At 34.6% G+C, this 27,205-nt stretch overlaps 1 protein-coding gene across 2 annotated transcripts in view; it reads left to right on the top strand.

The window, feature by feature from the left end:
• Positions 1-3,463: 3,463 nt before the first annotated feature.
• Positions 3,464-27,205, top strand: part of Skel (DM13 and DOMON_DOH domain-containing protein skeletor) — a 158,380-nt gene continuing 134,638 nt past the window's right edge. The window contains exon 1 of one of the 2 annotated variants that reach the window (XM_072530675.1): positions 3,464-3,638. In XM_072530675.1, the coding sequence (XP_072386776.1) occupies positions 3,587-3,638 (52 nt within the window). In that variant the 5' untranslated portion in view covers positions 3,464-3,586. The remainder of the gene's footprint in view (positions 3,639-27,205) is intronic. The other variant, XM_072530674.1, reaches the window with a different exon arrangement.

A 27,205-nucleotide genomic window follows, 5' to 3' on the forward strand; every position in this document is an offset into this window, starting at 1 on the left:
GCCCTGTAAAAGATGGATAGACGACGTAGAGAGGGATCTTAAAACCATGAACATCAGGCAGTGTCGAAGGAAAGTATCCGACAGGGCAGAATGGAAGAACATTGTTAAGCAGGCCAAGACTCACAAAGGGTTGTAGCGTCATTAGAAGAAGAAGAAGATTGATGTGCTAGCTTAAAAATGGCAGATATTGCTGATTTTCACAAGAATTTTTATGCCTTACGAAATAAACAAATCCAGGATGCATTTTTTACTAGATTTTGTAAAGTTATACCTTGTAAACGGAGACGCCCAGAAAATTACCTTCATGTCCCTAAAACATCCACAGATAAATGTTTCGTTAAAGCGCAAAAGGGTATTTTGATTCCCATTTGTCAACCAACAAGCAACAAAAAGAGGAGGAGACTGAATCAGCTTTAAGTTTAAAAGTATAAAAGAGTCGTTTTTATAAATTTTATAAAAAAATTTAAAATGTTTAGAAGCTCACTACAAAAGAAGCGCAACAACTATTAGGCGATATCTTTTATCTGTGCTGAATATAAAAAAATGCAAAGGATGTATAATAACGAAGTAACAGACAATCTTAAAGTTAAAGATTATTATTTTCGAAATATTTTTAACAAATGTTTCAACTTGGGTTTGGAACACCACGAACGGATGTATGTCCTACTTGTTTGTCATTTGATGGGCAAATCAAGGTTGAAACAAATAATGCGGATAAAAAGAAAGACCTATTTATCAACAAACGCGTTCATAAACTAAGAGCAAAGGCTTTTTATTCACTACTACGAGAGACTAAAGATGATTTTATTACAATAAGTTTCGACTGTCAAAAAAATCAAGTGCTTACAAAGGTCCCGGATCAAAACACTTACTATAGCCGACAGTTGTATATTTATAACCTTTGTAATTACTATTTAAACGGGAATAAGCCACAATTAAAGGTTGAAGTACGTTTATTGACGTTTCAATTTCCACTTCGGAAATCGTACTCAAAACGATTTCCGAAGTGGAAATTGAAACGTCAATAAATGTACTTTAACCTTTAATTGTGGCTTATTCCCGTTTAAATAGTAATTACTTTAACATGCCACAAGAAAATAGCTTCAGAACAATATTATAACCTTTGCTTTGTACAAGGATCGTCAAAAAATAAGCAAACCAAAGAAAAAACTTTCATGTATACATGGCCCAAAAATGAGTTTCATTAAGAACTCCAAAAGAAGTATATTTGGAAATAAAAGAAAATATGAATCCAAAGAAAGCTCCTGGATTTGATCTAATTACTGGGGAAGTGTTAAAGCAACTTCCAAGGAAAGCTTTAATAAAATTAACACATCTTATAAACGCTTCCTTTAGGCTTAGGTACGTACCAAAGTTATGGAAGGTGGCAGAAATTATAATGACACTAAAACCAGGAAAACCTCTACAAGAAGCTTCTTCATATAGGCCTATTTCACTGTTACCTGTCATGTCTAAATTATACGAAAAATTACTCTTGAAGAGACTAAAACCGATTATAGAGGAAAAAATCTAATTCCTAATCATTAGTTTCGATTTAGAGCAAGCCACTCAACGATAGATCAGGTGCATAGAATAACAGATATAGTAGAAAAAGCTCTAGAAGAAAGAAAAGTCTGTTCCGCAATTTTCTTCGATGTAGCGCAGGCTTTTGACAAAGTGTGGCATGACGGATTATATAATAAAATGAGATGCTACTTACCAAAACAATATTCTGAACTACTAGAATCATATATATATATATATATATATATATATATATATATATATATATATATATATATATATATATATATCTGACAGATACTTTCGAGTTAAATATGAGGAAGTATACTCAGAATTAAGAGAAGTTAAAGCTGGAGTTCCACAAGAAAGTGTCCTGGGGCCAGTGATATACCTGCTCTATACCAGCGATATTCCATCATTAGAACCTAACACAATTGCGACATTTGCAGACGACACATGCATTTTAGCAGTCGGACAAAACCACGAGGATGCAGCAACCATACTACAGAACTCTGTTGAACAAATTAACATCTGGACCAGCCGATGGCGTATCAACCTGAATGAAACAAAATCTGTTCATGTCAATTTTACTAACAAAAGAGAACAACATATCCCAGTTAGTATAAATAGAAACCAAATACCTTATGCAAATACTGCAAAAGATTTGGGCATGACATTAGATTCCAAGCTACATTGGAAAGCACATATTAAGAAAAAAACAGAGGAATTAGAAATTAAGTTCAGAAAGATGTACTGGTTGATGGGAAAAAATCCACTCTGTCTACTTATAACAAATTGTTATTGTATAAGCAAGTCCTTAAACCGATATGGACACATAGGATACAGGTACAAAAGAAAGTAACATCCAAATTATACAATGATATCAGAATAAATTATTAAGGAACGTCGTTAATGCTCCATGGTACTTCAGAAACTGTGATCTTCATCGAGACCTCCAGATGGATACGGTTATCCAGACAATAAGTAAGTTTGCCGAGAGTCATGAACAAAGGCTCTCCAACCACGTGAATGTCGAGGATATCAAACTCCTAGACAACGCCAACCAGAAAAGAAGACTTAAGAGAACGAAGCCGTTTGAGTTAGTGCTATAAGTGAGTGAAAGTGAAAAAGCAGAGCAAAGTACGGCTAAAGTGTACACGTTAGCTAGTAGTACTATAATGTATTATTGGATATTGGATATTGGAAAACCAGAAAGTGTTTAAAGTGTTTGTAAGGTTGGAAAAGATTTCAGGATAATTAATCCTGATATCATTGAATTGAATGCTGTTAAAGTTAACCCCTTAAAACTTTGGGGCGTTAATAAACTTCTAACAAACATTTTGATATGCTAGAAAACATTATTGATTCTGAAGAAAATAAAGGAGATATTGAACATATTGAAGGAGAAGCTGATGCTTGTGATGAAATTTCAAATTTGGTTGTTTAAAACTTTTTTTCCGTAAATATTTGTTTTCAATAAAAACTTAGTTTCAAGAAAGATGTGTTTTTTTGCCTTCATATATTATGTTTTTTGTTGCCAAATCGGCAATCTCCAAGTGTTTGAAGCAAAACCAGAAATCTCCAAACTTAAATTGGTAATTCCTTCAAATTTAATGAAATAATTAGGTTAATTTTCTGAAAAACTAAACAGAATGTAAAAATAAATATAAATAACAAAAAGTAAAACCCTAAAATTTTATTAAAAAATTCTACTTCCTGAAAAATTTGTCAATATATATATATATATATATATATATATATATATATATATATATATATATATATATATATATATATATATATATATATGTATAATTGGAACAGTTTTTGGTTTTCAGAAATTACCTATTTATCAACACCTCTACAAATGCAGATTAAAAAATATTGAGAGAGTAGTAACAGTGGCATAGTGGGGGCCTTATACTAGCCAGTATACAGTCGCTGATTCTTGTTCAATTCCAACATACGCGAAATTGAAGTGAAAGACTGCTAAGGTGAAATTGAAACGGTTACGGGGGACTATACAATTATCGGTATTAGTGTTAAATTTTTTTGAGAAAAAATGGCCAGTTTTTGGGCCGTTTTTGTTTTTGGAGTTGCATTTACACTTATAGGTAAGTCGGTTTTTTTATTATTTTTTCTAGTATTAAAAATGCTTTTACCAATACATACAAAATTTATAATTTGGTATATGTCTCGGAAAAGTAAAGTTCTGCCTGTTTTTGTATTAAATTATTTTTCAATGAGCCGCATTGAATTTCCGAGGTTTTTGCCTCTCATCAAACATACCTGTACATGGGTGGATATTAATTCAACTACTTCACTCATCATTGAACAACTTTCGGATGCAGAAAAACAGAAGATGTGAACCTCTGCTTCTCTGTTTTTCCTTTTAAATCTTTTTTATTTTTCCTGTGTATCTATTTCTATATGTTCGGTTTTCCTTGATGTCTAAAGTCTGTGACTACCATAAATTCCACTTTTTCTTCCATTCTTATGAATATTAAATTAGTGAAGTACTTTTTGCTTTTTCTTCTGCATGATTATCCCAGCTTCGATACTCATATTTCGTGCTCCCATATACTGTCTAATTTAGTTCATTTTTTGCGATATTCCATTCTTTCTTTCTGACGCTTTTCTCTTTACGTATATATTTAAACGGGCATATAGGTACTTTTTTATCATCCCCGTCTACTGAAATTAACCATTAAAACATATTGTCTTCCATCAAAGCCGGTATGTTACGACCACTATTGTGGATATTCTCTTTTTTTTTTTTCATTTTCCTATTCTAAACATTTTTTCTACATTACGGGTGGTTTTCTTTATTAGCTCGTTTAAAATCTCCACCTTGACAATTGTCGTATTGTTTATTTTTGCAGCTAATCTTTATAAAGAAATTAAACAGATTTTTGTCTTACACAGAAATGCGTTCAGACTTTGTAACCAAGACCATTTATTATGAGAGCCTCTTAGATGATTCGTAGACTTCAGTTCAAAAAAAAAATCCATGATTACATTAAGAATACAATATTAAGATATATTAATATGAGCGTATTTTGAGAAATATTTTTTTATAATAAGACCACATATTTAAAATTTTAAAAATCTTAATTTTTGTCTTTAAAAATTTAGTTTAATGATTTTAGTAATTTTCCAAATTTGTTAAGTATAATATAGAATATATTCATCATTTACATTTGTATTATCTTGTATTTATGTTTTATTACTTTATGTTGATTATCATTGTATTGTATTATAATGGATTTAAAAAACAAAAAATTTCCCTTCGGCGGGGAATCGAACTCTAGCCAGTCCCGTGAAAAGCAAATACACGTGAAGATAGCCACGATTATAGTGACTTCAATCCAAAGGACTATATATAAATGTTTGTATATGATAATAATATTGCTGTTTTTAAAATTCTCCTTACAATTTCATTATATTTTCCCACCTTCTAAATTTTTTTGGATTTCTATAAATATCTCAAAATCAAAATTAGCCAAATCGATCCAGTCGTTATCGAGTTTTATAAAAAAAAATAAACTGACGTTTATTAAACATTTTATTTTTATGTACCTAAGTTTATATGTATGCATTTTATGTATATTACTGCACACCGATATTTCGCGTCACGATTACTTTACAAAAACATCATTCCGAGCGAAAAGAAGTATTCATTTTAAAAAAAATTTATCTTGATCTGGAAACGTGGCCTCTAAAGCTTCCATTAGTTGCTGGTACTACCTTTTAGAGTTTCTTTTTTAGTTGAGGAAAGACCAGATAGCCAAACGACGACAGATCTAGTGAATGAGGTGGAATTTTGAGTAGTCATCATCACTTTTATTGGCACTACAGCCCTTTATGAGCCAAAGCCTTATTTAGAGCATTACCCTATACGGTCCTATCTCTAGCAACTCTTCTCCATCCTTTGACTTCGATGGAATTTAAGTAATCTTCTAAGCTGTTCAGGTATCTAAGTTTCAGTCTATCTCTTGAATGTCGTTCCACTGGTCCTATTAAATCGAATACTATTTTCAGCGTCGTATCTCTTTAGACTACATATTCATTTCATTTAAGGAGTTCTACGTTAATGAATTTCACAACGTCAACTTCCTCGAGGCTTTTATATAACTCAAAATTGTTGCCGTTTTAGCGTCCGTAAATTCTTCTTAGAAACTCCGCCCGAAATGCTTAAGCAACACTTGGTAATTCTGTGTGAGTGACCACTTTTCAGCTCTCTATCTTAGAACTGGTCTTATTAGTATTCTTTACATGGTCAATTAGAGTTTTCTCGGAATTTTACAGACCATTTGTCTACTTAAGCCATAGTAACACTTAGAGGTAAGGACTCTCTTTGCCGACGTTGTTGTCCTAAGTCAGTAACGAACATAGGTATATAAAGGTGTCCAGACCTTTTAACTCTATATCGTCAATAATTAGTCTAAGTGTCCGATTACCAATGTTGGAGTCGCACGTCGTTTTTTTTTGGCATTTTTTTTTTCAGTGTAGAGGTCCTTAAAGACCGAAAAACTTCTGTCAGGGATCTGGAAATTATGTCAATGTCGTCTGCATATCCAACTACTTACAGATTTGTTAAATACTGTCACTCATATTAATCTGGGACTTACGAATAAGCTTTCCCAGTGCAAGGTTAAAAAAGGAAACACGATAACTTGTCACCTTGTCTTAATCCGTTTTGCAACTAAACGTGTCGTTTTGGATTCTGATCATACTATCCATGTGTGTGAGTGTTAGTTCCGTTAGTTTAGCCTGGAACATCTTCTGAGTCATAGGCTGTCTTTAAGTTTACGAATATATGGTGGTTGTCGATCTTAAATTCTAAGGTATTCTCAAGGATCTGAGAGATCCTCATGGATCCGAGAGATCCTCAAGTTTCTCATGTCTATTGCTTTTCTGATGGTTTTTGGTTTTCATAGCTTTCTTCTCTCTTGAAATTTATTCAACACTGCCCTCGTTAGCTTTTCCATTATTCAGACTACGTATTCATACCATTTGAGTTGTTATTTTTCCACGTACCATGTCTTAAAATCAGATCCATTGTTTATTCCCCTAGGCACAGATATTTTGTTTCGTTTAGGTTCAGTCTCAGTGCTTGCTTTTGATATTGCTCTTTTAGCTTTCTCATCATGTCTAAGCCATCCTTGTCATCCGTCGAAGTATTCTGATCATCCAGAATTTGATCTACTCATTCCATACTATTTTTATTTTTTTGTCATTTTATTATTAGATTAAGATATTTCGAATAATTTGGAAGATTTAATTAAATAGAATCCTGCGATTAATTTATTTCGTATTTTAATTTTAATGTAGTGTATATATACATTTCTTTAATACCTTCAACTAACATATTATTTGTATGCCATTTTCATTAGTTCCCATAATTTCATCATCGGAACATTCTCATATGCTTTTTGTAGTTCTATAAATGTTAGGTGGAGGCTTTTTGCTGTATTCACTTTTTTACAAATATCTATTTTAAAGTCAACAAACGATCCACATACGATCGACCTGGTCTGAACCTAAGACAGCATTACTTCAGGTTGTTTATATTCATCTTCAATTATTTCTTTTATAGCTTTCGCATACAATCTGTTAACCTGTCCTGGCCTTTGAGTATTTTTAAATTACGCCATATTAAATAAATTTCCGGTTTTTAAATGTTACATACAGTTTTTATAGTTATAACTTTTTCTTAATTTGCATTTTAATTAATACTGGTTTTGTTTTACGAAACTGGCGCCAAAAATTGTCAGTTACTATTGTAATAGTTGAGTAGCAACATATTTTTTGTTGCGCGTCTTGAACATAAAGCGTCAAAGCTGCAAAATCATGTCATAGATGAAGGAACAGGTAGTGGGTAGAAAATTTATTATCTGCATGCCGTGTGTTTCTTCTGGTTGATTTCGGTAACCTTGATATGTATCACATTTAGCATTGATAAAGAAGGTGTGTTTATAATTGCAATAAATAGGCATTTTATACCTATACAATAAATAAAATAGAGACGGCCTTGAACGAGAGATTATACTCGACTTTTTTTTAGCTTGTAGTTATTTTTATATAATTCTGAATATGCACTAAGAAATCAGAAAAAAAAAAACAAATTTTGTAGAGAATATTTTAACTAAAGATGCGCGGAAAAAATTAAAGCGTCAGTTTGTTTATATATCTAATTAAACTAAGTTATAATAAAAACATGAAATGTTAGTCTAATTACTTAGATATTTCATTTTTATATTAATTAACAGACCAATAAAAACACAGGTCGACAATCCTAAGACCTTGAAAACTAAGGATACTTTTCCGAAAATTTTTAGTGCGCTGAATACGAATCTGGGCTTAAATTGCCACATTGGTCACATTTTGATTATAATCATATTTATGGTTTGTAGATTTTTTAAAACTAAGAACATAATATATGATATCTCAGCGAAGAAAGAAGATATTTAAGTAAACTTAACGTCATTTAAAAGGATAAGATTTAAGATGATTATAAAGAGGAAAGATGGAAACATTATATTCATAGACATATAATACAAATAGATTGATTGCTGCTATACATTCTCGTTCCCCCCAATACGACAGACAAAACTGACGCAAAGCAGTCCCTGCATATCTTTTTAAGGGGCGGGGTTTATAGTCCACGTGACCTTCTCATTGGTCATTTAGGTGACGTTAAACCTGTTAAATTAGAAAGAGAAGCAGGAACTGCTTTGCGTCATTTTTCTCTGTCGCACTTTGGGACCGCGACTGTATGGCAGCAGTTTATATATTTGTATTATATGTATATGATTATATTACGATAGGAGATGAGTATGCGGAGGACTGGATCACTTTGGTAACCTGTCCATCAGGGTCTCCGAGGTGAAGGTATCGATAGCCTAGGTTGACCTTGGGGGTGTACAAGAAGTACACCCAGTGATCGACAATGACCAGAGGATTGTAAGAAGAGGTCGCTTATATCTAGATGTCTTCTCATTGGTCATTTAGGTCACGTGGTCAATAAACCTGTTAAATTAGAAAGAGAAGCAGGAACTGCTTTGCGTCATTTTTCCCTGTCGCACTTTGGGACCGCGACTGTATGGCAGCAGTTTATATATTTGTATTATATGTATATGATTATATTACGATAGTAGATGAGTATGCGGAGGACTGGATCACTTTGGTAACCTGTCCATCAGGGTCTCCGAGGTGAAGATATCGATAGCCTAGATTGACCTTGGGGGTGTACAAGAAGTACACCCAGTGATCGACAATGACCAGAGGGTTGTAAGAAGAGGTCGCTTTTATCTAGATGTCTTCGTCAGCTACCCTCTGGTCATTGTCGATCACTTCTTCAGGACAGGTAATTACACAGATGAGACAGGTAAGGTGACAAAGAGACAGGTGAGGCAGGTAAGGTGGCAATTCTTCGGCAGAGAAGAAGAGATCTAGAGATAAGCGACCAGATCTTACGCACTTCTGGTCATTGTCGATCACTTCTTGTACTTCTTGTACAACCCCAAGGTCAGCCTAGGCCATCAATACCTTTACATCGGAGACCCTAATGGACAGGTTACCAAAGTGATCCAGTCCCCCGCTTACTCATCTACTTATGATACTACATAATTTCAAAAGCTGCCAAAACCGCAACTTTAAACTTTTAGGTTAAAACATCTCAGAAACCGGAGCCAATTTGGCAATTTGAAGCTTAGATTCAGATGATTCAGTGCACAAAAAACCTTGTGAAAATAGTATCAAATTTGTCGGCCTGTGCTATTGAAAGATCCGTTTACATTAAGGTATATTGTACGTTTAAGATGTGGACCGAAATAACCACCGAACCGTCCCATATAAAGTCCTCCACACAATATCCTGGAGCTATCTCAAAAATGAGACTTTCTACATTTATCTCCGTAATCTCTATCGCCTTGCTGCCTCATCATCAATCAGCCAATCCCGTCCACTGCTGGACATAGGCCTCCCTCAGTTCTTTCCAGTGTTCTCTACACTGGGCCGCTTGTAGCCAGTTTCCCGCTACTCTTTTTATGTCGTCGGTCCATCTAGTCGGTGGTCGTCCTCGGCTTCTTTTATAATTTCTGGGCCTCCATTCCATAATTCGTCTTGTCCATCGTCCATCTTGTGTTCTGGCTAAGTGTCCTGCCCAGTTCCACTTAAGTCTCGTGGTTCTTTCGATGACGTCTTGAACTCCTGATCTTTGCCTGATTTGTCGGTTTGTTATGTGGTCTCGGAGGCTCACATTCAGCATTGCACGTTCCATGGCTCGTTGTGTAACTCTTAGTTTATTCGCAGATTTCTGCGTGAGTGTTAAAGTCTCTGCTCCATAAGTTTGTACAGGCAAAACACATTGGTTATAAACTTTTCGCTTGAGACACATGGGAATTGAACTTTTTAGAATATGGCTTAGTTTGCCAAATGCTGCCCATGTCAGGCCTATTCGCCTCTGTATTTCATTTGTTTGATTGTCTCTGTTTATTTTGATCTCGTGTCCCAGATATTTGTAAGTGTCTGTTTGTTGTATGGTATTATTGTCGATAGTTATATTTCCACTCATTACGAGATTTGTCATAAGTTTAGTTTTCTCAAAGTTTATCTTTAATCCTGCTCTTTCAGACAGACTTTTAAGCGAATGTAGCATAGAAACCGTATCCTGTAAGTTATCTGCGATTAATACGACATCATCTGCAAACCTCAGATGATTTAATCTTTCTCCATCTATATTGATGCCCATATCTTGCCATTGGGTGTTCTTAAATATTGACTCTAGAGCTGCCGTGAACAATTTTGGTGAAATATTGTCTCCTTGTCTTGCTCGTCGAACTAAGCTGAATTTTTCTGTGTCTTCGTGTAGTCGTATACTTGATGTAGCGTTCTGGTAGATGTTTTTGATTAGTGACGTGTACCTGTAATCTATTCGGCTTTGATTTAGGGCTTCCAGTACGGTTTCAAACTCTACAGTATCAAAAGCCTTCTCGTAATCGACAAATGCAAGAACCAGTGGTATGTTGTACTCGATGCATTTTTCAATTAAGATCTTTATGGTGTGCAAATGGTCATTTGTGCCATATCCTCTCCTAAAGCCTGCCTGTTCTTTGGGCTGATAGAAATCAAGTTTAGGTGTTAGTCTCTTTGTTAAGATTTTCTTAGCCTTGCTGCCTAAGTAATAATAAATCCATTCTTAAAATACAATACAATTCAGTACCGTATTCCTTAAAGACACTCTAAAATGAGGATTTTCTTTTTTATCAATCACTTCCTATTCCTTATTGAATATTAGTAAAATAACCAGATGCTACTAAGATTCATTTAAGATAGTAGATAAATGCTATTCTTTTTACTTCTGCATTCATTAATGCAAGCTATTAATAATATCTCCAGCTATGTAGTGAAGCGAAGTCTATACTAGGCTGGAAATCTTATAGGCGAGCCACAAAATGAATAGGATGCAGATCTTCAGCCTGATCACAGTAAAATGGCTAAAGAGTAAACATGAATAACATTATCGACTGTTTGGTTAATACAGTTGTGTTTTACACCACATACCTAACATAACTATTTTCCAGAGGCTAAGAAAAGATAAAGCAATTAATAACACCGAAAGAACAGAAAATTGGCATCCTTCGGCCAGATTATGCGAATGTCACTCCCGAAAGTACTTTTTAAAAGGCAAGGTACTAAAAGGCCCTTTTAAAGGTACAACTAACAGAGCAACAGCACTATTTGATTAAATTACAACTGGGTTTAAAACAGAAATTTACAGTATTTATAAGAAATTATTTGATGACGACCTGTCTGCAATTTGTGTCAAAACTGCTGAGCGACAATCGGGGCTAATGTTTCGTAATTTGGGTAATAGTAAATACCGACTTCTAAAGTTGATTCTTCAAGGCAAGATTGATTGAGGGCAAAAGAGGCCCTGGACGCAGACGTGTATCTTGGCTGGCCAATCTTAGGAAATTGACTGGTCTAACGTTAACTGATCTATTTCGAGCTACTGTGAATAGAATAAGATGGGCCATTGTGGTCGACAATATTACTAGAAGATAGACATCTTTAAAAGAAGGAGTTTGGTTAATGACGACTCCTTTTCCATTTATTCCTATTTTGGGTGAAATTCGTACGTCAATTACGAAGTTCTTGCTTAATAGCTTCTCCACTATACCAGTCCATCGTGTTGCTTCTCGCTCTCGATTTCTTTTTTTCGTGCATTGTTAATCTCTGCAAGAACAAATAAATTTGTTCTTCTTGTTGTCCAAGGAATTTGACATATCCTTCTTCAATACTACATCTCAAATGCATCGATTATTTTTCTACGATTCCGTTCGAATGGTACACGTTTCAGAGATATAGCTAAATATTAGAAAAATCAGTGTTCGTACAAGATTGATCGTAGTGTTTTTTGTTATCTATGTATTTTTCCATATTTTAGTGAGGTTGAGCATAGTAGTTCTATCCATCTGTATGTGTCGAAAAATTTTCTCTTAGCAGCTTACATTGTTGTTGACTGGGCTGCCTAAACAAATGAAACTTTCAACTACTTCATATCCAGTAATGTTTTGAATTTCTGTTCTGCTGGTTCTATTGACAATGTTACTTTTATCTTTGTGTTAGGATAGTGATGTTTGTATGTGAGGGATCTGTCGAGGGTTACGCCTTGGTATTTTGGGATTGAGTAGTGCTTTAATTCCTGACCCGACCACACAACTTTAAGTTTTTGTCAGCTTCTTTATTTATCATCATCATTCGGGCTTTACAACCCTGCGTAAGTCCTAGCCTCTTCAAGAATTTCTCTCCAGTCGTCCCTATCCGTCACCTTCCTCCGCCAATTACGTATTCCCATATTTCTCATGTCTTCATCGATGTTATCAAGGAACCTCTTATTCTTGGACCAATGAGTCTATCAAGGAGCGTTTTTCTAACTGGGTCATTTTGTTCTATTCGCATTACATGCCCTATCTACCTCAGACGTCCTATCTTAATATCTTTTACGATATCAGGTTCCTGGTATATTCTATAAAGTTCGAAGTTGTATCGTCTTCTCCACACTACATTGCCATTTTCATTGCTCCATATATTCGCCTTAGCACTTTTTTTTTCGAAACACCCTAACATGTTTTTATTATTTTTGTTAGAGTCTAGGTCTCTGAACCATATGTTGGGACTGGGCGTTTTATTGTTTTGTAGAGTTTTATTTTTCGATTTCTCGATATAATTGTGGGTTTAAGGAGGAGATTAAGCCAAAAAATAGCATCTGTTGGCCATGCAAATTCTACGGTTTATTTCTTCAGTAGTATTATTTTCAATATTAAAGAGCGCTCCCAGATTCGTTCACTGCTTCGACGACGTCGTTTCTACAACAAGTGGCCTTAGGATTTGTGGTTGCTTGCTTATTTTCATATACTTCGTTTTGTTAGTATTTATTATTAAACCCATTTTTGTAGCTGTCGCATTCTGCATTTGTAGCATTCTTTTAATGCTACATATGCCTCTCGTACAGCGTTTTCCGTTCTACCAACAATATTGATATCATCAGCATAGGCAAGCATTTGCACTGATATATTATAGATAGAACCAATGGTTGTGATTTGTGACATATGTATTACTTGTTCAATAGCCAGATTGAACACTATATAGGAGAGAGGGTCTCCCTGTCGCAGCCCGTTATTTATTTTGAAAGGTTCAGACAGTTCCCCCTGAATTCGTACTTTACATTCAACTTTTTCAAGAGTTAGTTTTGTTGATCTTCTTTATTATTTACATTAAATAACTATGTTTTTAACCGGTTTTGCTTTGGGTGGTTTCGTACATAATAAACTTTCAGTTTATCTAGTGATCTTAAAAGTGTATTGCACTCTACCAAATTTTTAGCACTCAAAAATAGTTACTTAAGATTATCAATATTTTGTAGAAATTCAGACCAGTATTATGTTTTATATTTTGTGTTACTTATTAAACATGAATTTACACCAAGTAATCGCCAACTTCATAAACGAATTTAATTTAGTAATAATAAATTTTAAGCATCCAATTGCTACCAAACAGCATCATTTCAATTCTCTGAATGCTCTCTTATAATACATCCGCATTGTACTTGATGTATAGCCAAAAATTGGAACAAAGCGAACGGCATATCGATTTCCCAGACATAGTAAATAAGAACAAATATCTTAAAAGCATGTTGCTAAACTGCTTGGGACTAGTTTCGAAGCCAACTTCAGAAAATGTATGTCATCGTTCTGTCTAGTACGAAGTAGGCTTGAAGTTCATATTTTTAAGTTATATTCAAAAGTTCAGTTCTAAGTTTTTAATGGAATCTTTATTTATAAAAAATAAATTCGGGAATATATGTAATACAAGAAGAAACATTTATACAATCAATTATGTCTCCTAATTATAATTGTCAATAAAATATATATGTATATATATATATATATATATATATATATACATTTGTATATATATATATATATATATATATATATATATATATATGTATATGTATATATATATATATATATATATATATATATATAATTTATATTAGATATAACTAATTTTTATATATCATGTACAAAAAAGCTTCTGTCATTCTTGTTTTTCGTAATTTCTTTCACTTCTTGCCACATTTTGCTCTTCTATTTCAATATCTTCCCAACCTATTATTCCAGGTGTCTTTATGTCTTGGTCTTCTCTTTTTTTCGATATTGCTTCTCATGTTTACTTAAAAGATATTTTGCTGTTCATTTGTCCAACTTACACAATCAGCCAAGTTCCTATTCTATAAAGTATAAACTGTGTTATTTTCCTGTTGTGTTAGCATTGGAGCTTCAGAGCCATACGTTAATATATGCCTTACCAACAGATATTTTTCTCTTATTATTATTATCCAAATTTAGCCATACAACTCACACTCCCTCTAAGAGGAGAATTCACTCATCCCAGATACCTACGATATCAAAAGGATTGAGCTCTTGTGGGACTCTTTCCGCGTTTTGGTGACTTGATACGTCGGTCTATCTCACAAAAATTTTCGTACGCATCTGGACGTCGAGAGTAGTACAGTTTACAGCATGATCTTATAGAGCTGTTCATTCCGACCCAGCTTTTTTATGTTTTCTAGGAGATGCTTCTAGTGCTTGGTCCTTGAGCACAGTGCGATCCCAGTTTAGCTGGTAGTTGTCATTCTCATACTCTTCATAACGTGTTGATAATATGGGAGATGGTTTGTTTGGAGAAGTCTCAGTTTAAAAGCTATCTCTTGATGAAGGATCTTCCCTACTGAGTCATGCCGTTCTTTATATTCAGTTACAGTAAATACCTGGCAGCTCCCGGTATGATGTTGCAAGGTTTCTTGTGTTGACATCCATATCGGCAGTTGTCGTTTTGAATCTGAGGGTCTTTGGCGATATACTTTAGATAATTTATTTTTCAGATAATTTAATCAGGTGTCCTGCCTGTCCTTACATATGGCGCAGAGACACTTACCCTAACAAGGACATCTACACGAAAACTAGTGACGTAACGTAGAAGGGAAAGATCATTTTTAGGAAAGAACTGGATTGCAGTAGCGCAAGATAGATCTGAATGTAGGTTTTTCGAGGAGGCCTATGTTCAGCAGTGGACGACTATGGGCTGGATGATGATGATGATAACCCGATCCCGAATATCAAGTAATAAACCTTCTGTTTCTTTTAGAACGACTAATCTTCGGGAACATCTGTCCTGATGTCAACCAATAATTTGACTGCTAGTCTTGACTGACTATGGGGATGTCGGTTGTGCAAAGGTTTACCCATCCAGATGCCCACTTTTTTCGTTCTTAGTGAGATAGTTTATACCCATTTCTGGTTCCCTCAATTTAGTGATCAGTGTTGTGTCATCTACTGCACAAATAGCACGATGTCGGGTAGATATCTCCGCTTGCACCTAAAAATAAGTTCTTCAATTACTAATATTTTTTTCTAATTGCTCACTTATATCTTAAGTCCTCGTCCTCCTAAATACCGCGATAATGTCGTTCTTTCTACTGCACTTCGAGGTTGGTGTTTTTGTGCCTTTGTGAGGTGTGTCCGTACTTTTCACTTAAGAGTTTCTATATCCGTTTTAGTCTACTTAATATTGCAAAATGAGTAGCTAAGCGCGAAAAATGCGTAGGTGTTTATTGCCTTTAACAAATTTTTACTATTAAGGTGTGAACGGGGCAACTATTATATATATATATATATATATATATATATATATATATATATATATATATATATATATATATATATACCGGTATTTAGGCGCCACGCCCTTCCAGTAGGGATCTATGGAGGAGTATCACTGAGCCGCAAGCCCTTATCTCTTGCCGTACTGCTCCACCATAGGCCGATCAGACACCAGCATATTCTAGTCTAAGCCGCAGCCGCAGATTCATCTAGAATTTTAAACTGCAGCGTAAGCCTTTTTTTATTTTTCTCTACACCGAGCTAGGGCTCGAACCCACATCCACTAATCCATTCGCCAGTGAAGCGAATGAGAATATGAGCAACTATTTTACCCTTCATATAAAATCTGAAGTTAATTCGATTTTCATTTATTTATGGTCAATTTTTTGCCCTTGCTTTACTCCTAAATATTTGTACATGTCATTTTCACCCATAGCCTCGATGTTTTGGCCATTTTGCATATCGACTCGTACGTTTTCCTTGACTATATTTGGTACACGGCACTTGTCCAGTCCAAAGTTTATACTGATATCATCTGAGAAAGTTTTTACAGTTTTTAGCATCTGATATAAGTAGTTTCGAGTGGAATCGATTGTTTCAAATCATTTATATACAACAGATGATCCGCCTATAGTATTATTGTTTTTAATGCTAAAACCTGAGTCAGTGGAGTTCTTTCTACAGCTGGGAAGTGGGTTCATCGCTAGGTTTCGATATTGTTGTCACCAGGTATTTGGGAGTGAATTTTAGTCTTCCAATCTGTCACTTGTGTCTTAAGAAGGTCACTCATTATCATCGACTTTATATATTTCTACAAGCCATTCATGAGGCACTAAGTCAAAGGCTTTCTTGTATTGAATAAATAAATGCAGGTTCGGTTGGAGTTAGTTATGTCTAGTTAGAAATGACTGAGTCATTAATAAGTTGTCGTTTGCAGCCCATGGAACCTTTCGCACATCCTTTCTGCTGAGTTTCTATGGTGTTGTTAAGAGCGCAGTGTTGGTAGATACGCTGAGCTACACAGGATGTGATCAATTTGCACAGGGTTGGAAGACAAGTAATTAGGCGTTACTTGTCTAGTATTTTTTTGATCCTTCGGTATTAAATGCGTTGTTCTTTGAGTTAGGAATGATGGTATATCCTGCAGATTAATAATAACATGATTCTTCTTATGCCAGAAGTTTTGAACTACGTCTGGTCCAGAAGATTTCCAGTTATGAAGCTCTTTGATGATATTAGCGACTTTTTCTGTGGTGAAGAGTTTATAGAGAGCAGTACGGTGGTGTTGACAGTTGTGCGTCGTATCTTCTATCCATCCAACATTGGTGTTATTATTATAAAACAAATAAGGTCAGAGGATTGAGCTTTTTAATGGCAAAAATCAAAGAAAATGGCATGGTAAAAATTAAGTACACAAAATAAATTGTGAAACACAATAATACAGTGCTATAAATTAAATATAGTACATTAACCATATTTTTAAAACTGTTTACTGTAGTTGTAGATATTATGGAGTCTTGATCCAAATGTGTAATTCCTTAATCTTTGGTCGTGATTCTTAAGTAATTACAGTGTTTAGTATCATTAACATATTATTATATTATATTTTCATGCCCCTTTTTTAACATGAACTTTCTGATTTGAATTGTAATTTAAATATCTCCCGATGTAATTGGGTTTTTTATATGCTTCTGTAATATATCCGATATGAAGGACACTTGGTAGAAATACAATAAATTATCGTAACTACATTATTTAATGAACTCGGATGAACTCTATAAAGACCTTAAACTAAACTAATAATCCGTACGAATGTGGCAATATTCCAATTGAAGATATACCGCAAAGGTAATTATAACAATTTACTACGAAATCGTGGTTATTACGAGCATGTAGTTATGTCTTTCCTTTTTTAATCTTATTCGAATCGATCAAATCACTCGTTTTCCTTGAATACAGTTGCACACTTCTATTCGCGTGGATTAATTTCAATAAAAACCGTAACACGGACAGTTCAATGATACTATTTTACTGTCTTAGAATTTATATTATTGTAGGTAATAACAGTAAGTTATTTCGTTTTTTATATGTAAGATAAAGTATTAAGTTCTCAAAGAGAAGGTTTCCTCTTTGAGAAAATTAAACAATAGTATAAAATAATATAAAATGAAAATATAAAAATAAAGAAAAATTTTAAACCTTCTTTCAACAATCTTCTACTAAGTCTTGCTTTCGTCTTCCTGTCGCCTTCCGTTGTAACATTTTCTTTGTTGCTTTTCTATGGACATGTCCCAGCCATGACAGCCTCGGACTTTTTACAAATCGTACAATATCACGCCATTCATTCAATTCATTAATCTTGTAGTGTCTTCTGATTCTCCAAATGCAGCCACTTTGCTTTTCTCACAAATGCTTTTGTCTTTACCTTTTTCTCGAATGTCTTCAGTTTCTCTTTATCCTTTCTTGTCCCATGTCTCGCATTCATAGTTTACTAAGGGTCATATTAATGTTCTGTAAATAGTTATTGTAATTCTTTTATATAATAATTTATATATCGTTAACCTTTTATTAGCATAGTATGTACGATTCCCACTGGCAATATGTGCATCAATTTCGCTACCTACGACATTCTCTTGATTGATTTATATGCCCAAATATGTAAAGGCGTCCATGCGTTCGATGATATAGTTGTCTATTGCGATATTGTTTATGATATCCTCTTGACTGTCATATACTTGGTTTTTGTTTAACTTCTTTAAAGCAATTTGGCATTGATCTGGCCGCCTACTTTGGTTTTTGTGATGACCGCCTAAAGAACTATTCTGGAATCATATTATTCATATTATGGATTCTTTCGTACAGTTAGGATCTTCTCTTTTTAAATAATGTTCTTGAAATTTTATCCGACCCTGACGCTTTACTATTTTTTAATTTCTTTATGTGGTGCATCTATTACCACTTCTTCATAACTCTTCTTAATGTATATGTATATATATATATATATATATATATATATATATATATATATATATATATATATTAGCAGATATATTCATGGGAGAATTTGAGGCATATATTGTGTACAAACATGACAAAAAACTCACAATATGTTAGATATACGTAGATGATGGTCTCATGGATCAGAAGCACTAAACAATTTTTTTACCGGCATTAACTGTAATGAAGAACCAATCAAATTCAATCAAATTCACCATGATTTTTTTTTTCAATTATTTCAAAAACATGTGTATAAAATTGTTTTTAGAAAGTCTCAAAGAAGCCTTTTTTAAAAAAACTTTCAAGAAAAAACTTCTACGAAGACGACTTTTTTGCAGGATCTAAAAAAAACTTATTTTTTGACAATTTTAACGTTTTAATTAATGTTTAAACGATGATCCCTTAAAATTAAACCGATATTTTCATGGAAAAATCATTTCTATTTACTTTAAAATTTGATTTCGAAAAGGGGCCAATTTGAAACCCAATACAATAATTTTCCGTTGTTTTTACGTTGTTTTCAAAACATTTTTCACAATCATTTCCAGAATGTATTAATTAAAAATTAAAAAGCAACAAGAGAATATTTTAACAGCTATATTAAATATAGCTGGTAGCCAAATTTCAATAAATTAGCTACTGGAAAACAAATTATCTCGATCATGAAATACGAGCGTGAATAAAAATACCAAAAACAGTCTTTTAAAAATGCTTTTTCTTCTTATTACGTCGCCTCCCTTTGAATGTTGGGGATCCAATTGGCCTTCCACAATATTGACAGTGAAATGATTTAAATGTTAAAGTTGTTGTTTTATTTTTACGAAATTTATACTAGTTTATGGCAAATAGTTTATTAAATTTAAAATGTAGATTAATTTAATGTATTTTAATTCGTTCATAAACTATTGATGATATGTGCAATTAAGGTATTAGTCGATAATTGTTGCAATCATCAATAGAGCCTTTATTTCGAAACAGAGGTATTACCTGTTCAGTTTTAAAAACTTTAGGATAAGAGTTACAAAAATTGATTCATTTAATAAAGTTGTTAGAGCTTGGACAATAATATTTTTAATATTTTGAATAACTTTTGTGTTAAATCCATCTTTGCTGATACTCTTATGTCTGTTGCCATTAATAAGTTTTCATAAAGCTTTTGGAGAGTTACCAGAATTTTTTATAAACAAATCGTTTGTATAATTAAGTCTGATGGCTTTCCTGTAGTTTTCTAAATTCAATAATGGTACTTTTAGGTACATCAATGGGATCGTTTTTATTTAATACTATTCCTAATAGTAATACGAATCAAACAGAAGTAACTACTACTACTATTCCCGTCTCAAATGATATGGCTGAACTAAAGAATATGGAGTCATGATGGAACAAATGGGTATAATGTTAAATCTGCTCTCCACCGTCCCCACTAAATTAACAAAATAATCAAATTTTAAAAAATAGCTATTTGGAATGCCAACGGGCTAACAAATCGTGTTCAAGAGGTTAAAGCTTTTATATTAATGCACAATATCGACATAATGTTAATCTTTGAAACAATCTTTACAAATAGAAGCTATTTGAAAATCCCCAACTATGTAATATATAACACCAGACATCCAGATGGCACTGCACATGAAGGAACTGCAATCATAATCAAGTCATCGATAAAACACCATAAATTAAATAAGTTTAAAAGAGACTATATACAAGCAACAAGTATTAGCATAGAAGACTGGAACGGTCCTTTAACAATAACTGCAATATACAGTCTACCATGGTATACCATAGCCAAAAATCAAAAAATCAATACCAAGAATTCTTCAACACCCTTGAAAACAGATTTTTAACAGGCGGCGATTATAACGCAAAACACACTCACTGGGGATCCAGAATAATAAACTCGAAAGGTAGGCAATTATATATGGCAATGAAAACCAACAACCTTAAATACATATCCACTGGCGAACCCACAGACACAAACAAAATTCCAGACCAAAGGAATACCTCTCTAATCCCAGACATCACAATGTTGTTTCGATATTTCATTCGACCACTCTCCTGTCTTGGTCACGATATCAACAAATATCCTAACAGAATCTCAGCCATATCTTAGTAATAAATAAACCAATTGAATTAAATTCTGGGATATTCTTGATGGCAGACTGGATCTAAACATCCCACTAAAATCTGATGGCGATATTGATGAAGCAGTAAATCAATTAAATAGAATAATTCAGAAAGCTGGCTGGCAGTCAACACCTACATAAACAAAAGCAATCGTACAAAAAGACTTACCCAACGAAATAAACGAAAAAATCGCAGAAAACGAAGACTAAGGAAAATCTGGCACAGAACCTGAGCACCTCAGGATAAAAATAGATTAAACCAAGCTACAGCAAGATCAAAAACATTGTTAAACAACAATAAAAACAATGTCATAAAACGATATTTACAAAATTTATTTGCCAGGGAAGCCTCCGAATACTCACTATGGAAGGCAACACGAAAAAAATTAATCGACGACAACTTTCTAATCCACCTATCCAAGCAATGTAACGGACAATGGGCCAGAAGTAACAAAGAAAAAGCCACAGTCTGTTCGAAATACCGGGAGAAAGTATTTCAACTACATACTCAAAACAACAACCCCGATGTAGAAGATAATATACAATCGTATTTAGAATCTCCATACCAACTAGAAGCACCATTGCCAAACAAGTTTTTAACAAAATTCAAACAGATTTGGATCCAAAGAAATCCCCAGGGTTCGACTTAATCACTGCAAGAATTCTAAAAGAACTTCCCAAGAAAGGAGTGCAATATTTAACACAGATTTTTAACGCAATCCTAACAACTAGTTACTATCCCCTTTTGTGGAACGTTGCACAGATCATTTTAATACCCAAACCAGGCAAATCTGTAGAAGAAGTTAAGTCCTAAGGACCTATCAGTCTACTTTCAGTAATGTCAAAGGATTTTAAAAAACTACTACTAGACAGATTACAGCCAATCCTCGTACAACAGCAGCTAATACCCAACCACCAGTTTGGATTTAGACAACAACATGCTACCATTGAGCAAATTCACCGAATCTGCAATTCCATAAACAAAGCCTTAGAAGAGAAGAAATACTGTTCTGCAGCCTTTTTGGATATCTCGCAGGCTTTTGATAAAGTTTGGCACACTGGCCTGCTATACAAAATAAGACAAGTCCTTGATCTCAACTACTTTCTAATCCTCAAGTCCTATCTTTCCGACTGGGCATTTCCTTGTAAAAGTAAAGGATTGGTGCACTAACTTATATCCAATTAAAGCTGAAGTACCCCAGGGTAGTGTCTTTGGACCTGTTCTCTACCTACTTTACACAGCAGATCTTCCTACAAGTCAAATCATCGTCACAGCCACATACGCAGACGACACAGCAATCCTTACGGCTCACTCAAACCCGTATATGGCCTCACAACTGCTCCAGACCAATCTCGACAAAATAAAAATCTGGTTACAAACATGGCGAATTAAAGTTAACGAAAGCAAATCAGTACATATAACGTTCACTAATCGAAAAGGTACATGCCCAACCGTCTTACTAAATAACCAAATACTACAACAAAAGGATGATGTAAATACTACTAGGCACGTGGTACATGCCCAATGAATTCATCAATCGCGATCTTCAGATGAAAACTGTCATTCTTCAATAGAAGAAATTGCCAGTTACTCCCAAAAATATGACAAACGACTGCAAAAACAACCAATATTTAGTTAAATCTAAGAAACAACTGTTTGGTTTATTTTCCGAACAATTTACATAGTTAAAACTAATTGTTCAAGGTTGTTCATAAGATCGCTCACTTTTTATACCAGTTCTGTAATGGTTATAATCGTGTAAGCAGTTATTGCGCCGCACAGTAAATTACTTTAATTATTTACAATCTGAAGATGACATAATAAGTGAACATATTTACCTACTTTAAAAGTTCATTCCAAAAGTAATCATTTAAGACAGTTCTAACACACTTTCACTATCTACTGGTATAGGAGTGATTAATATTTTTGGAATATACAAGGTGTACAATTGTACAACATAAGAACAATTAAGTACTAGACAGATATACAGGGAATAACACTGATATAAAGTGATTGAAATGTTTAAAATTTACTTGTTAAGTACGTCGCTCATTTCGCTTCTTGCTAGTTTAAAGTTCAAATCCTTCTTTTCCCTGTTATGCCTGGTTTCTTCAGGTTTTTGTATGATGCCGTCTAATTGTAGGTAGAAATCTTTAACTTCTTTATTAGTAAAAAAAAATTAATAAAAAATCCTTTATAAAAGGTATATTTATTAAAAGAACTCTTTTGGGCTAAATCACAGAACGTTTTCGAAATAGATATTCCATCTTCAGTGCTGCTACTTTTTTTTCGTCTTTTATGAGAAGGGTGGTCTAAATGTTCGAAAAATATGTCAGTCATAGAAGGTGGGCAGAACCGCCTTCCAGCCTCTGTTATGCAGGATTCCTCCAGCGTGACCACGATGATATCCGAGACCGCGCGCAGGGTTGTTTGGACACCATCGCCGTCAATGTCAGAGACCTACCTACTAAAAAAACCCTCCTCAGCGATGAATTACCGGCTGGATCGTTCTGATTGGGACGCAACATTGGCACGGCATTCACCCAATCTCTCATTCACGTACAATTCTCACGCATTCTAGCACTTTCTTCTACGACTTAATTCTTCTCTTCCGCTGTTCCTTTTTGTTCATGTTCAATCTCGCCCCTTTTCATTCTTATCTTCTTGCTTACTCCTGGGCGCCCTGCTTCCCTTCGGGTCGCGTTTCTTCTTGTTCTTTTCTCTCCAACGTTCTTCTCACATATCTCTGAACTGCTTTCCACCGATCTGATGACCTAATCATCTCCTTCACCAGTTCCGTAATTGATTGCACCCTAATTGCTAGCTCTCTCTCAAGCAGGCTCCTTTCATCTATCCATCTATCGCATACCAATAAAGTATGTGAGACAGTGTCCGATATTTTAGAATACAGGCATTTGTGATTTTCTGCCTTCTCAAATCTGTAAAAGTATGCCCTGAAGCAACCATGTCTTGTGAGCATCTGCTCCAGGAAGTAATACATCTCTAGTCCATACATCTTCTCAGATTAGGAATCAGCAACTTCGTCCACTGCGCCAACCTTTTCATATCGTCCCATTCCTCTTGCCACACTATTATAGACCTCTCCGTTTTTTCTTTTTTTAAACGTTCTATTGTCGTGTCTTCAATTCTTCTCTCGTATATTCTTCCTCGTTCCTTCACTAGCACGTGCATCGGAATACACCCTGTGATAACTCCCAATGCCTTGGCAGAAACTTTTGTGTATACACATGCCACCCTCAATAGACTCTTCCTATCTGCTCGGGTGAGCTGCTTTCTGTACACCTTCTTTTTGTAAGAAGGGCCCTCCTCTTCTCAGATGTTGGGCATGATACCCCCCAACGCAACGGATCTTACCGCAGCTCTTTGAGTCGCCGCCTTTAAGTGCTCTCCTTACTTTCCGTTTTGACTCAAAGTTACCCCTAAATACCTTATGCATTTCTTTGGAACCACTCTCTTTCCTGCAAATGTATTCCTGTATTCGAATGATATCCCGGCTCTTTTCCTTGGTCCCTTGGAGAACTATAGCCTCGGTCTTACCCCCAGCCAGTTCTAGCTCATGCATTTTTATCCATTCCTCGACTTGGTCCCATGTACGCTGTGCAATAAAGATAAGGTCCTCCCTGTCCCGCGCCACTACCAGCATCGCAATGTCGTCCGAAAATGCGAAAGGGTTACACCCTCTTCGTATTGTTGGCTCACAACCCCGTCATATGCAAGTTCCACAGCGTGGGCCTTAGGACCGACCCCTGCGGTACTCCAACCGTCACGTCAACCACCACTACATTTTCTACCACAATTTTACTCTCTGACAGATATTCGGAGACCAAATTCATCAAAGTACCACGGACACCTTCTATCTCGTAAAGCCTTCATTACCTCTTTCCATTTTAGTGTGTTGAAAGCATTCCGGACGTTAAACAACAGTAGGATTGCTCACCTCTGGTTAACTCACACTCCGCGCAACTCCCGGAAGACTGCTCAGTGCTGTTACTAGGTATACATGTTTAAAGCTACTAAATATATGGAAGAAAACCTGTTAAATGCAATTTAATTGGTATTAGATTACAAAGTTGCTGATAATTTTATAGGATGTTAAAACTTTAGATAGATCCACTTCATGTCAACTCCAGATGAGGATCACTAAACGGACCTTAGGTAGCCACTTCAGTCCAAGATTATTTTTAATAAAAAATTTTGTGATATATGGTATACAGTCAACTACAGGAAATTAACTTTTTCCTTGTGGATTCTTTATTAGTGTTCTCTGCTGTGAGAGCATAAACCCGAATGATATTTAAATCTAAAGAATTTGCACTGGATCAACATGCAGCGTTCGTAATATCGAATAAAAAATTTGGTGTGTTTTCTAATTTTATTATTCACTAGAACCGCTAATAACGCATGGTCCTAAAGTTTTGGGAAAAATTTCACCTGGTCTGATTGAGAAGCAAAATGCATTTACCAAAGAAGGTCATGGAATTGAAATGTCATCAGTTATTGACATTTAATAAACAAAGCAGAATAGTTAGGTTTGTGCTCTGCAAAATGTCTTATAAAATTGATATTCGTCGAGGTGTTTATAATATGGTTGGGCGAATGTCGAAACGAGATATTGTTAATATTTATCGAGATCAAAACATAAGCAAATCGACAATTTATCGCACAATCAGAAAATGTGAAGAAGGGTAATTTCATCAGGTACATTTTCGTAATCGTTCGTGTAAAACCCATCGTTACCCTTCATCTCGGAGTTGGACAAAGTAAAATATTTTTCATCGTTAATCACGATTAACTTGTTGACGAAATGCACTCGCCTTAACGCGCGGCAACATCTCATAATTCTCTCTAATTGATCCTCTGTGTATTTTGGAGCTTTCCTTCTTTTCCGGTAGATCATATTGTTACTCGATAGGGTCCTGTATACTGTAGTCTTTCCAACATGAAATCTTCTGGCCAGTTTTCGCTGTAAGACCCCAATTTTGTTCTTAGCTGCTTCAATCTGTCTTGCCTCTCTTATAATGGTTCAAAATCCGCGGTCGGCCACTTTTACGCAAGTTAACACATGGTATCCCTTCTTCACATTCTCTAATTGTGCGATAAATTGTCGATTTGCTTATGTTTTGATCTCGATAAATATTAACAATATCTCGTTTCGACATTAGCCCAACCATATTATAAACACCTCGACGAATATCAATTTTATAAGACATTTTGCAGAGCACAAACCAAAATATTCTGCTTTGTTTATTAAATGTCAATAACTGATGACATTTCAATTCCATGGCCTTCTTTGTTACATGCATTTTGCTTCTCAATCAGACCAGGTGAAATTTTTCCCAAAACTTTAGGACCATACGTTACATATCTACAATTAATATCTTCTTTACCTACCTTAACCTGCATTCTACAAATTTAACCAAAATTATGATTTTTAAGTTTTTTTACATACACCCACCAAAAACCATACACTACACCATGATTATTATTAGCATACTCGTAGGTGTTTTCTGTTATACATTTTAAAAACAACAATAGCCGAACTTGTCGAGATCGTCGCAATATAACATCAATTACGACAATATGTATTGTTGCTCTTCGAACGGGAACGCCAAAAATTACCCAACGAATCTGAAAATTACCATTATTCACATATTTTGCACTTTCGCAAAATGCTTGATGGATATGGTGAAACATACAGGGCGTTGCGTGGTCGAGAGCAGATCTGTAGGCCAATCTGGTTGACCCACTTTTGTAAGTTTATTGACTCACTTAAAAATCAAGTGGGATTATCTTAAATATTAATATAATGACAAATAATAATATGAAAAAAGATACACAAAAAATTATTTAAAAATGTTCTAAAATTGTTTTCTTGTGGTATGTCTAAGTTAAATACTATATGTATATGGGAATAAGTCACAATTAATTGTAATGAAAATTAATTTTTAACTTGATAGAGCATTGTCTTGAAGTCCTATTTTCTTTTGTGTATGTAGATCACCTCCACAAATGTCAAAGTCTTTGGTATATGACATAGTGCTATGCTAGAGCTAAAGATTTTTGTTAGGATGAGCAATAATATGTTCAATTCTTTTTGTAGTAGGGCAAAAAATACTGCGTACTCCCCTGCAGATTTAAATGGGGCCAAGTGGTTAATGGCCGCTTTAAATTCTCCAGTTTGATGTTTATTGCAGAGAATTCCTAGTCGTCTTTCCTAGGAATTTAAGTCGTTCCAAGATTTCAGCCTGAGTTTGCTTATCAATAATTGTTGATCCTGGGTTAATACCTGGGTCAATAATAAGTGG

Source organism: Diabrotica undecimpunctata, chromosome 4 (genome assembly GCF_040954645.1).
Source record: "Diabrotica undecimpunctata isolate CICGRU chromosome 4, icDiaUnde3, whole genome shotgun sequence".
Lineage (NCBI taxonomy): Eukaryota > Metazoa > Arthropoda > Insecta > Coleoptera > Chrysomelidae > Diabrotica > Diabrotica undecimpunctata.